The 13,205-nt window shown below is 37.8% G+C and overlaps 1 protein-coding gene across 4 annotated transcripts in view; it reads left to right on the forward strand.

Moving 5' to 3' along the window:
• The window catches only part of LOC134754802 (mediator of RNA polymerase II transcription subunit 12-like), a 142,170-nt gene that overhangs the window by 60,634 nt on the left and 68,331 nt on the right, over positions 1 to 13,205 (forward strand). For all 4 annotated transcript variants that reach the window (XM_063691174.1, XM_063691170.1, XM_063691173.1 and 1 more), the window contains exons 26-29: positions 3,263 to 3,483; positions 7,136 to 7,315; positions 8,145 to 8,285; positions 10,248 to 10,368. In XM_063691174.1, the coding sequence (XP_063547244.1) occupies positions 3,263 to 3,483; positions 7,136 to 7,315; positions 8,145 to 8,285; positions 10,248 to 10,368 (663 nt within the window). The remainder of the gene's footprint in view (positions 1 to 3,262; positions 3,484 to 7,135; positions 7,316 to 8,144; positions 8,286 to 10,247; positions 10,369 to 13,205) is intronic.

Genomic DNA, 13,205 nt, shown 5'->3' on the forward strand with positions numbered 1-13,205 from the left:
TGGTAGTAAACCTATTTAGTGCGAGTAAAATAGTATGTAAAAATGATTTAATATAATATTGTTAATTAACTAAAGTTTCATTATTGCGTCATTTCATCTCATAACCCTACTACCCATTGAATTAAATGACCTTTTTCACGTTTTCTGCAGCAATGCAGTCGACGGCAGCAATATTGAAGCGCGATATTGCTGCCGACTACTACGGCAGTAGCCGTAAATGTCAAAATCAAATTTCCTGTCTGGATTTTGACGTTAATTTAAAATAAATAATCAAAGGGGATCATCGATTTTGGGCCCGGAGGACAAACCATCGCGTATATGGTACACTACACAGACGGTTACAGTAATTACAAACGCATTTTATTACGGAAAAAGATATAATATTGGGTGTAAATAAAACGGGAATGTATATACAACAAAAATACATTATATCTATTATTCATTTCCGTAAATCACACCATCATCTTTATTAGAATAGCAATAACGCTCAATTTCGCACAAACCATGAGGTTTTCACTAAGGAGTTTTAAATTCTCTTTGCACTAAACTTTATGGTGGGTAGAAAAGTCTGTATTCTAATTTGGCACTTACTGCCACTGTCTGTCATTGCCATGTCATAGTCATAGCCTCATAGCTGACATACGTGACATATATGCCGCAATGTAAGCATTGCGCGTTTTATAGGAGCTTTGCCTGAGGTGTGTTAAGTAAGCGCGCAATTAAAATTAAACATGCGTAAACAATCGCAACGCGTACCGATGAAACTGAGTAAGTTAGTCATGGGAGAATTAACGATCGACCGCATCGCTAACTCTCGGCTGTTCAAGCGGACCGATCGTCTGGCGCGAACATTGAAGTGAGACGGAGATATGGAAGTCGATCAAACGTTTTCTACTCTACAGTGAATCAGTACCCGTCAGTTAGTGTCTGCGTGGGTAATGTAAATACTTGGACGTCGGAATAATTATGGTTGTATTCCATACAATATTACATATATGTGAGAGATTTTTTTGTTGTTACACTAACATGAGTAAGAGATGTATGAAGGTAAAACAAAAGTCGAGTGTCCATTTTCTATAAGCAACAAAAAAAATTCGAAACAAAAATGGTTAATAGTAATTAAACGGATTAATTTACGTTAGAGATTTTTTTGTACAATATAGTAAATCTACAGAGCTTAATTAACATGTAATTTTTATGTATACATTAGTTGTTATTTTTATGTAAAAAAAAATTTTAATAAAGAAATTTATTGGGGGCAGGGTTGTGTCAAGCTCGAAGAAAATATAAATACTTAATGAGTATATGCTTGAGACCAGCATATTAGAAAATCTCTAGTGGAATTGATGTTTTGGTTTATTTTTCTATTTTAGTAATAATTTGGATTTATATAAAAAAAATTGACATATTTTGTAGATTTTTTTCAAAATATATTATTTGTAATATAGGTAATCCCATATCAAAAAATCTCTGATGTGAGAATTAATGTACATTTCTCATACATTTTGAACTGTGCTGACCAGCCTATGACAGCTCGATGACCTTACTCGTGTGGGAACACATTTGCTTATGCTAGCGTTCGCGGTTTATCGAGCTAGGTAAGTAAATCCCGTCGCCCAGTTAGTCTCTCCTCGATCGCGCGTTGAATATCCCGGTTTAAATCTATTAGAGTTGTCCCTCGGTAGTAGTTTGGCGACAATGTTTGAATTTTGCTCGTAGCCTGCCTTGGCTCGTACGTCTATCACCCCTTAACATCGACTACAATTAACTAGACAATCTAGATTGATTGTTTTAAATTGACTAGATATTCAATTAGATGTGACAAATATGTACTATTATAATTAATGAGAATAAATTTAAATGTATGTAACTAAATTGTATAATACCATAATTTACCAAACTTTAGTATTAATTCAATTCAATTTATTTATTTAAGACAACACTGGCCCATAACGGTTAGTAACAATTAAGATTAAAAACTAAGTGTTAGTGGAACAAAAAACGGAAAGCGACAAAACAAAAACAGACAGCAATAAAATTCTTACAACTCACCTAATAGCGGTTATGTATAATAGTATTAAAGACATACATAGACCTAGCATTACATAGATGCGGCCTACCGCGTGCGCCCGTAAGGGATAGACATAGATGACGTCATAAACGTGGGGATACCATATTGGTAAAACTTACCCCAATATTTGATATCACGTTGGGGCGATTACCATGGAGGCAAAGTTTGACGGTATTAAAATTGTTGAATAAAATGTCAATGGGCCGGTCTTTTTAGGCGTATGAACAATGAAATACCTCCTATAATTCGCGCAGGTGGTACAAAACTAAACATGTTTAGTAAATAAAACGTAAAATAAAATGTATTATGAGTTTTAATTTTATGAAATCACATTATTCACACCAATTAATGTACACCACATTTCATCTTCACAACATTTGTTTATTTTATTTTTTGGAATTAGAAATACGAAAAAACTTCGAGGTCAAATTTACCCATAAAATTATGATATTTTCATCTGGTATCCCTAACATGATTGTTATGCAGCTAAATTAAGAAGAAGATTAAAAACGGCTGACCTCAGACTCGTCTGAGTAGCTGACATATTACCACAAACAACCTACGTAATTTGGGCGAATAATTTTACAAATAATGTTTTGTTAATTTGCGTAAATAATTGTGATATTTTTATTGAAATCGTTTGATTCTACATTGCTTTGAGTGTAACGTAATTTTACGGTGTTATTCTCACATATTGCGTTAAGAGAAAGGTGTAAAATACCGTACTTACGTGTGAAAGGTTATGTTCTCATATTTTTGCTCAGAGCGGTTATTACAGCCGATTACAGAACAATTCACCATTATTTTATCAATTCAAAACGCTAACCATCACTATGTTTTATAAGAGAAAGCACAATTTCATAGAAAACAACAATAATTAAACAAGCAACGAACAAGCATGACATGTCACGTACCTATTTGTTTGCCACAATTTCGGTTGTGGCAGCGGTGGAAAAGTGAAATTATGACAAAGACAAAAAGTAATATATTGCTCTCTGTCACTACTACTGAAAGATACATAAGACTATCCCGTTCGGTCATTTCCCCCCACTCCTCATGACCGATCCATGTTATACTAGATTCATGAAGACATTAAGATGTACAAACATAACATATGTATAGAAATAAGTCATTGTAATGCCCTGTACTGTACATGTATACAATAATAATAAACATTAAACATGCGTGCAGAGTGAACGAGCTGGGCGTGCTATGCGCGGAGATGACAGCGTGGTGCAGCGGACTGGCGGCCGAGTGGGTGGGCGCGCTCGTGGCGCTGTGCGGCGCGCAGCACTACCCCGCCGCGCCGCACGCCGCGCCGCCGCCGCTCTACCCCGACCTGCTGCACCACCGCGACCTGCACGACGCCGCCGCGCACGATGCGCTCGCCGTCTTCACCTGCATATTAGTCGGTCAGTATCAATCACTACCACAGACGAACGTCCGCGCCATATTTTTAACCGACTTCAATGGGGGATGCCGCTGAAAGTTCACTTATTGTTGATGGTGCACTCTTAGATTCCAGACAATGAAATGAAAAAGACAGCATCTTTTGCCTAATAATGTAGAAAAGGAGGTAAAACCACCCAGTTTTCTAGTAGCATTTCGTTTCTGTAGGGGTCGCAGTTCTAACCTAACCTAACCTACTTTTCTGATAGCATTTCGTTTCTGTAAGGGTCACAGCTCTAACCTCACCTACTTTTCTGATAGCAGTTCTGTTCTGTGAGAATCGCAGTTCAAAACCCAACCACCCACCTAACCCACTTTTCTAGTAGCATTTCCGGGTCCGGATCAGAGTCCGGGTCCGTGTCCGGCTGTCCGGGTCCAAGTTTGGGTCAGAGTTCGGTCCGGGTCCGATTTGGGGTCCATGTTCAGACCCGGGTCCGGGTCCGAGTCCGGGTCCAACTTCGTCCACTTTTTAAAATGGAAGTGCTGGATTTGTTTATAAAAATACAAAAATCACTATATGTATGCCTTTCACATTTGAGGAGTTCCCTGGATTCCTCATGGATCCCATCATCAGAACTCGAGCTTGACAAAAATGTTTCTTAAAAACCTAACTTGCTTAACAAACATAACGAAGAGGACAAATCGCCAAACGTGAACTATGCGTCATTGAAGAGTTCCGTTCTGATCATCATCAGCAGTTCCACTTCATCAAATGTCACTTTTTAAAATGGAAGTGCTGGATTTGTTTATAAAATTACAAAAATCACTATATGTATGCCTTTCACATTTGAGGAGTTCCCTCGATTCCTCATGGATACCATCATCAGAACTCGAGCTTGACAAAAATGTTTCTTGAAAACCTAACTTGCTTAACAAACATAACAAAGAGGACAAATCGCCAAACGTGAACTATGCGTCATTGAAGAGTTCCGTTCTGATCATCATCAGCAGTTCCACTTCATCAAATGTCACTTTTTAAAATGGAAGTGGTGGATTTGTTTATAAAAATACAAAAATCACTATATGTATGCCTTTAACATTTGAGGAGTTCCCTCGATTCCTCATGGATCCCATCATCAGAACTGCTTTTTGACGAAAACGGGACCAATCTGTATGTATATACTTACAATCAAAAAAAGAATTTTCAAAATCGATCCAGAAATGACGGAGTTATGAGTAACAAACATTAAAAAAAAAAAACAAAAAAAAAACATACAACCGAATTGAGAACCTCCTCCTTTGAAATCTTGAAGTCGGTTAAAAAGGAGGAAGTTCTCAATTCGGTTTTTTTTTTTTTTTCAATGTTTGTTACTCCATAACTCCGTCATGTCTGGATCGATTTTGAAAATTCTTTTTTTGATTGTAAGTATATACATACAGATTGGTCCCGTTTTTGTCAAAATGCAGTTCTGATGATGGGATCCATGAGAAATCGAGGGAACTCCTCAAATGTTAAAGGCATACATAGTGATTTTAGTATTTTCATCAACAAATCAAGCATTTACATTTAAAAAAGTGACATTTGATGAAGTGGAACTGCTGATGTTGATCAGAACGGAACTCTTCAATGACGCATAGTTCACGTTTGGCGATTTGTCCTCTTCGTTATGTTTGTTAAGAGAGTTAGGTTTTCAAGACACATTTTTGTCAAGCTCGAGTTCTGATGATGGGATCCATGAGGAATCCAGGGAACTCCTCAAATGTGAAAGGCATACATATAGTGATTTTTGTATTTTCATCAATAAATCCAGCATTTCCATTTAAAAAAGTGACATTTGATTAAGTGGAGCTGCTGATGATGATCAGAAATATCAGAATGGAACTCTTTAATGACGCGTAGTTCACGTTTGGTGATTTGTCTTCTTTTTTATGTTTGTTAAGCAAGTTAAGTTTTCAAGACACGTTTTTGTCAAGCTGGAGTTCTGATGATGGGATCCATAAGGAACCGAGGGAATTCCTCAAATGTGAAAGGCATACATATAGTGATTTTTGTATTTTCATCAACACATCCAGCATTTACATAAACAAAGTGACATTTGATGAAGTGGAACTGCTGATGATAATCAGAATGGAACTCTTCAACGACACCCTCCCATAAATTAAGAGTGTTTTATAAACACAAACGGAAAAAGGTACAAGTTTATATGAAACTTGTACCCTTTATCAACTATGCTGCGCGCGACTTGTACTCCTGTTCACTAGAACCAAGAGTATATTAATTTAAAGGTTATTAAACTTTAATGTCAATCCGGTAAATTATAACAGGGTGCAACAATTTTATGGGGGAATTTCAACAAGCTTGAAACAGCACCATTTTATAAGCTGGAAACATCGGATTTATTGAAGCTAACGAAATAGGATAACTTAATATAGAAGTGTTATTAGAGCTCAACAATGACCAGCACGTGTATAGTGCCGCGAGCGACACAACTGTACAGCGCCCAGTTTGACGTGACAGCACGTGTATAGTGCCGCGAGCGACACAACTGTACAGCGCCCAGTTTGACGTGACAATGTTGTTGTTGTAATGCCGCGCAACAGATTTGACATATTGAATTTTACTTTAGCAAATCAAAAATCATTGAGCAATCACAACTTATTTTTCATCACACCAGCTGATAATGGCTCTCTTGATTGTTCAAGAAGTGATGAGAAAGTAACATTTTATCCACATGTGGGGCAAAGTAATCAAATGCATATTTTAAGTTGTTTCCTTATGTTGGCTGGTAGAATTGACTTTTAAATGATAATTTTGAATGATAAATATTTAATAACATTAATTATGAATTGATTTGCTTTGATTTTGTTTGATATTTAACAGTTAATATTTTCCTTGTCTTGGTGTGGTGAAAAAATTTGTGTTTCACTGGGTGCCAAAATTTGTTTAAACCTTCGTGCCTTCAATTTTGGAATATTTCTCTTGCTCGGGTATCGATATTAGCACGGAAGGTGAAACAAAAACTTTGCCCCCTTGTAATAGTACATTATTGCCGAGGCTCGGAAGTAGCTACTTGCTGGCTGAGGATTCGTTTTAAACGGACGACCTTGGAAGTCCGTTTAATTGAATCCGAAGCCAGCAAGTAGCCTTCCAGCCGAGTCATATATAGTGCTTTTCTCAAAAATGGCGCAATAAATACAAATATAATAGAAATATTTTACAGAAGCAACGTTCTTATGTTTATATTTTCACAGAAAAAAGTGAAAAGATTTGCTTTGCCGCCGTTTTATTTTTTTAATTAAAAATAGAAGTGTATTTTTCTGCTGAAAATACGCCAACCTATTTGAGACACCTAAATAGTCGCGGTACCAACATTATAATAATAAGTACTGATTATCTGTTTGGCTGTTTCATGGACCTATGCCATCATTTGATATGGCCACTTCAACTTTTAAAAAGTTTGGAACTCGACAAATAATGGAATTTGTATGTAACATTGCACTCCCGAAATCGAGACTGCAATGTTTTTAACCTTTTAATTTTTTGACTGACCATAAACTACGCACTTCGCGACCTACTTTTTAACCGGCAACGTCGACTTTGCCGTCCATTTTTGAGAAAACTAAATAACTATTTATAAAACTGAATAAGGATAAAGGGATTGAATTTGATAACAGCGCGGCACTGTTTCTCCCTGGAGGATTTCGTGCGGCACGCGGCCCTGCCGTCGCTGGTGAAGGCTTGCGGCGGCGGCGCGGCCGGCAACCCCGCCAACGCGCCCTCGCCGGACACCGGCGCGCGCCTCACCTGCCACCTGCTGCTGCGACTCTTCAAGACCATCGACACGCCTCAGCCGGGTAACGACAACGACACCGACACACCGACATTGCACTAATCAAGCTCTAGGGAAGAACGTCTTATCTCATTGAAGGATTATAAATTTATAACGTGTGCGTTGGAGAGTTTGCCACATGTCTTGACGTTGAAACTTTACGCCAACAAGCAGAAGTCTTTTATGCTGCGTACTATAGGGAATATTACGCGAAACTCTGCGTAGGTGGCGCTACTACCACAATCTCAGGGTCTATTGCAAGACAAGAAAATCGAAATTTCGTTATCTAACATCTCTGTCACTCTTGTATATTCGAGTGATAAAGAGGAGATGGAGAAATTTCGGATGCGCGTTTCCCGGTAGGTCCTCCGCCTTGATGCATCAATGTCGTATTTTATTATCTCTGAAAACTTGTCATGTGTATGTATAAGTTACTCTGTGGTTTACTAAAAAGGGTAGTACTGCATTCTGGTTGCAGAATATTGCAGTAATATCCCCTATTCATGCCCGCCAAGAAAATACAATGATATTTCAGAATGCTTAATAGTTACTTCTTATTTGCAAGTACTTATTAACTTTAGATAGTACTGGATTATATATGAATCCGAAGTTACCTCATATAGACATGCATACTCGTATCGTACTGACCTACTGAAAATAAAATAAATAATAAATAAATTAACCACATAGTGCCTATTATAATATAAGGGCCATTGTACCAAACCCTACTCACCCTATTCGTATACTATACTATACTATACTATACTATACTATACTACTAGTATATACTATACTATAGGTATATAAGTAAGATAAGATGTGATGTGTTGTGGTTGTGGTTGTGGTTGTGGCAGGGTTGTACTCGGTGTCGACGTCGCCGGGGCCGGGCGGCGGCGCGGCGGGCGTGCGCCTCTCCTGCGACCGCCACCTGCTGGCCGCCGCGCACAAGAACATCGGCGTGGGGCCCGTGCTCGCCACTCTCAAGGCTATACTCAGTAAGTGCATGAAACCTCTATTATTATATATAGCACATCTATTATTATTATGTTACCTAATTGAAATGCATAAATGTCTATTAGAACATCTAAACAGTATCGCATTTGTTGTCGGCTATGCTGACCATGTTGGTTTCAGAAAATCATAAATTACAAAAATTTAATTTATGATTCAGAAAAGTAAATTAAGCTCTGGTTTCCTAGGAAAGCGGTGCCATCATTATAGCGGCCGTAATACAGCGGTGAATGACGTCACTAGAACGATGTCTATGTAAACCAAATGGCGCGGTTACCTAGATCACCGCCCGATTGACACCGTAACGTCAAAAAGCGGTGCCGCCATTTGCATGACGGCCGTTTTGACGGTGTCGATAGTTTCGTGCACAGAACTATATCTAGATAGAAGTAAAGAGCTCGGCAAATTGTAGGGAGACCGAGCGTGTAACATTTTGCGTAGGTACTTTGACGTCACGAGCGTAATTTAGTGATGAGAAACATAAGGCGCGCGATACGTTTCAAAAGCATCGATTCACAAATCGATTAGAACACGGCATCGATTCCAAAATATCGATAAGAACCAACAGAAAAAATGATAATTATTTTCGACAGAGGAAATGATAATTCACGTTGACGATTCAACGGAGCCACGACGTTCTATTGCCAAAATAGTGTTTAGTTTTTAAGTTTATGAAATTTATATGTATGTTAGTCTATAAGGTATATGTAATATAGGCCTTGTTGCCTGAATTAAGATAGAAGGAAAGAGTTCAGCAATTTGTAGAGAGACCGAGCGTGTAACATTTTGCGTAGGAAACCATTTTTTACGACCAGTTGCTTCAATCTATTTATTTTTAATATTAGGATCATTCGGAAAACTAAAACAAAATTGCAATATAGAAGTAACCATAACCTGTTTGTTAATAATATTTGCTTTGCACGTACATTATATAGCTGCATAATAATATGAGAACGTAATTATCATTTCGTCTGTTTTCAAAATCGATTTTAATAATCGACTAAGAAAATCGCAGTGTACAGCACTATTCTTACTTTTGACAGAAAAAATGAGAAATCGACCTTGAACGTGACTCGACAGTACTCGACAGTTTGAATAGCTTACTTTTACATCGCTGGTTTTGAACGCACGCCAAGTCTGGCTCGTCAAATTTAAGCCGGAATGGAAAGCTAGCGTTGGCACACAATCGCCCGCTAATGTTTTGATGAAAATAATAAAATAAATAGTTTTTTAATCAATAACAGATATTTAAGGACAAATTGTACTTATCAATGAAAGGAAATACCTCCATTAACAGCTCCAACTTTATTGGTAGTGTTTGAACAGTTAATTATTGCGCAAGAAACCATTTTGTTTTTAAAACCTGACGTCGCAAGCAGACATCGATCGGGAGCAGACTGAAGTTCGCGGCGAGCAATTGAGCCACCGGGTCGTAGTTTCGCCACGCGAGGTACATACACTCTTTTCTTCTATCTTGATATAGTTCTGTAGTTTCGTGAACGTTTTTATTTGATAGCGGTCAAGCCATTTCTACTATAATCTCAAATGCACCTTCTGTACCACGAGATTTGAATAAATGATCTTCCGTACTACGATTATTTTCCTATTGATATTTCATCCTCCAAGTAGGTCGTCCATTTTCTCTCCTGGGATATGTTTCGTTTGACGTTGGTGTCTGACGGTGTGTTATGTTATGTTATGACGCCGTGGAACTTTGCACATATCGTCACCGTACAGACGGCCGTCCTTTGCCTCCGCTATATGACGGTACCGTTTTCCTAGGAAACCAAAGCTGAGTTTTAATCTGTCTTAGACTTATTTAGTTATATTGCGATTTTTTTAACTTCATGCCTATGTTTATATATACCTGTACCTTTAACAGAATGAAAATTTCGTAAATATTCCTGTAAAAAAGGAACCTCTAAGTACAAATGCATGTATGTTAGTGGTGGGCGACTCAACGGCGCGTGATAACGGCAAGTCGGGCGGCAAGAAGTCGTGCGAGCTCTCGCACATCCTGGGCACGAGCGACGCGGCGCCCGCCGACGCGCAACTTGACCTCATATCGTAAGTCAACACACGCACACACACTCTACTACACTACAATAATACAAAAAGTCGTTACGTTACTTCCGTACACATTTAAATATTGTATTCCTTACTTACTAACAAAAATTCATAGATTGTGTAAGATATGGTAAATCTTAATTCAATTCAATTCGTTCGTCAAATTTGGTAGCCATACGAGATGACGCTATACGTAAATTTATTTGTGTACGTTACATACATTGTGCGGTAACTTTAGGTGTCAAAAGTTGATACTAGACCGTTCAGTATCCACAACACATATGGCGCTGTAGCGCCGTCTGTTTCCGCTGTCAAACAAGACGCACGTTTTTCCTTAGACTTTACCTCTCTATTACAATCAACAACTCTTTGGTACTGTGCTTCTACCTAAAGATGATTTCGGCGATAAAAATGATCCTTTATCCTTCCCCGGTGCTCGAATTATCTTCATATAAAATTTCATCTAAATCGGTTTAGCTGTTTAAGCGTGAAGAGGTAACACCAGACAGATACTTTCGCATTTATAATATGTACATTAGTAGGAATACGTTTTAAACACACCCGTTTATATCTCCAGATAATGTAACTCTTTTTTTTTAAGTCATTAAATATCTTAGGCTGTGTCCCAAGGTAGCAAAATGGTAAGTTTATCGCGGGGGCGCACATTGAATCCTAATCGATGCGAAGGATACTACAATAACGACAGATCGCCTTCCGGCGCGTTTGGCCATTGATAGGTAGTGTGGCACTATTAAATTTCAGCACTTAAATTTACATAAATTTTGTCATCACAATCAACGCTCCGCTTCCTAGTGAAATATTGGAAACGAGGTGTTCCAATAATCCAATCCAATCCAATAACTCCACGGCCGAGTTCGGCCACGGCGACTGCTGTCAACTCCGTTGCTGTCGCTGGTGTGCTCGCAAGTGGCTGATGTAGCCGATCTTGTTACTAAAAGTTCTCGAACATTGCGGGCATGTGAGCACGCCATCAACAAAGTTATAGGGGGGGTTAGGAGGTGTTACATAAGGAGCGTACCGAAAAATAACTGTAAACTTCAAATGAAAAAAACTGATGCACTTGATAAGGATTTCTAGAATTTAGGATTACTAGAATATGAAGCTACTTTTAATTTAAATAATTATCAGTTTTTTATTGTAAAATTTTTTGCAGGAGTGATAAGAAGCTTTTTCCTAGCGCATTCAGTGGCAGCTTTTTCCGGAGCTGTTTTTCATATTTGCCTCCACCATCCCAACACCTGCTGAAGTTGTTAAAGTTTTTTGGCTGTTTTATCCTTCTCTTTTAATGTACTCTTGATTTGAACCCATGAATAGTTGAGAGAACGGCACTGCAGGACGTATGGTGGTTTTACTTTGCTCATCGTCTATTACAAAATGCTTTTTGTACGAAGGAAATTGTATGATATTCGACTTGGCTCAGAAATTAATAACGCAAATTTTCGGTTACTTTAGTTATCCTAACTTTTGTACGAATCTATACACTATGTTTTTTTATAGTTCGTTTCACTTAAGCCGCATATGTACCCCAATTTTTTACGATAAATATGACGGGCATGCGGGGGCGGGCGCAAATTCTATTACCTAACAATATTTCTGCTGGTCCTAGGGACACTTGTGTCTAGAGGCCTGCCGCTTCGAGACCTCTGTTCAAGAGACAACGTACAAAATTATTTATTAATATTATGAAATGCACGAAACTTCGAGGTAATTTTAAGTGTATCGAAAGGATGGAGGATGTTGAAAATTTTCTTGCCATTTGGAAAAGATTAAATTTCAGTGATCTCTTCTATTCACCGGTGTAACGTCGCATGGCGTAAAAGCAGAATTATTATATTGGAATATATAATTTAATAATAAGACTTTTAACTGCGGTTAGAAAGCTGTCGTCATCTTGCTTGGAAATAAAATTACAGCCGTTTGAAATTTACAGTTTTTTTTATCGGTACACCCCTTACACGACAGCTGCAGGCTGGAGTGAATTTAAGACTCGAGTTTGTAATTGTTTTACCCCCGTAGTTACACACAATGTAGTATGTACATTCTTGCACTTGAGTGGGGCGCGGATTAATCCACGGTGACATTTCAAAGATTCCTCCGCCATATTGAAGATTGTGTAAAAATATTGTAAACTATTAAATTAATCAAATTAAATATTTTTAAACAAACAAATATATTAAATTAAAAACGTCAGTATTTTAAAGTAAAACTTATTTATACCTACTTGGTTCGTAGGAATTAGTGACATATTTAAAAAGAGCTATAATTCACTCGTGAGTTATAGTTTTCTTTTTCACAATCCATAACTCCCACGGGAGCAATATAGGCATTTGTCCTTCAGTACACCTGCATGAAATAAGATCTTTTCGAGTAATTGTGATGAAAATATTCTAAACCATTATATCCTAGCCTCAAATATATTGACGTCAACATAAAGTAAAAACCTATAATTTCCTAAGTAACCTATAATTTCCAGGACATTTTCCATTAGTAGCTTGGCGAAACAGGCTTTAGGTTACTTCATTCGCTCATGTCGTCGCAAATATGGACATATTTGGTATCAGTGCATTCAGTGTGATGTCCTGAACACAAATATATGAGATGACAAGCGCGAAAGTGGTGGGGGTAGTTGCTGTGACGTCAAAAAGTCGGCAGTACAAAGTTTTTGACTTTTTTTTTTAATAATATCAAATAAAAGAACTTTGTGAGTAGATCACAAATATAAAACATACTGTAACATTTTCACTGCTTCGTCTAACAAATTATTAGAAAACGTTCAATAATTTCACAATCCACAGTTGACTTTGAACTGCTCTAAA

This window comes from Cydia strobilella, chromosome Z, assembly GCF_947568885.1.
Source record: "Cydia strobilella chromosome Z, ilCydStro3.1, whole genome shotgun sequence".
In the NCBI taxonomy this organism is placed as follows: domain Eukaryota; kingdom Metazoa; phylum Arthropoda; class Insecta; order Lepidoptera; family Tortricidae; genus Cydia; species Cydia strobilella.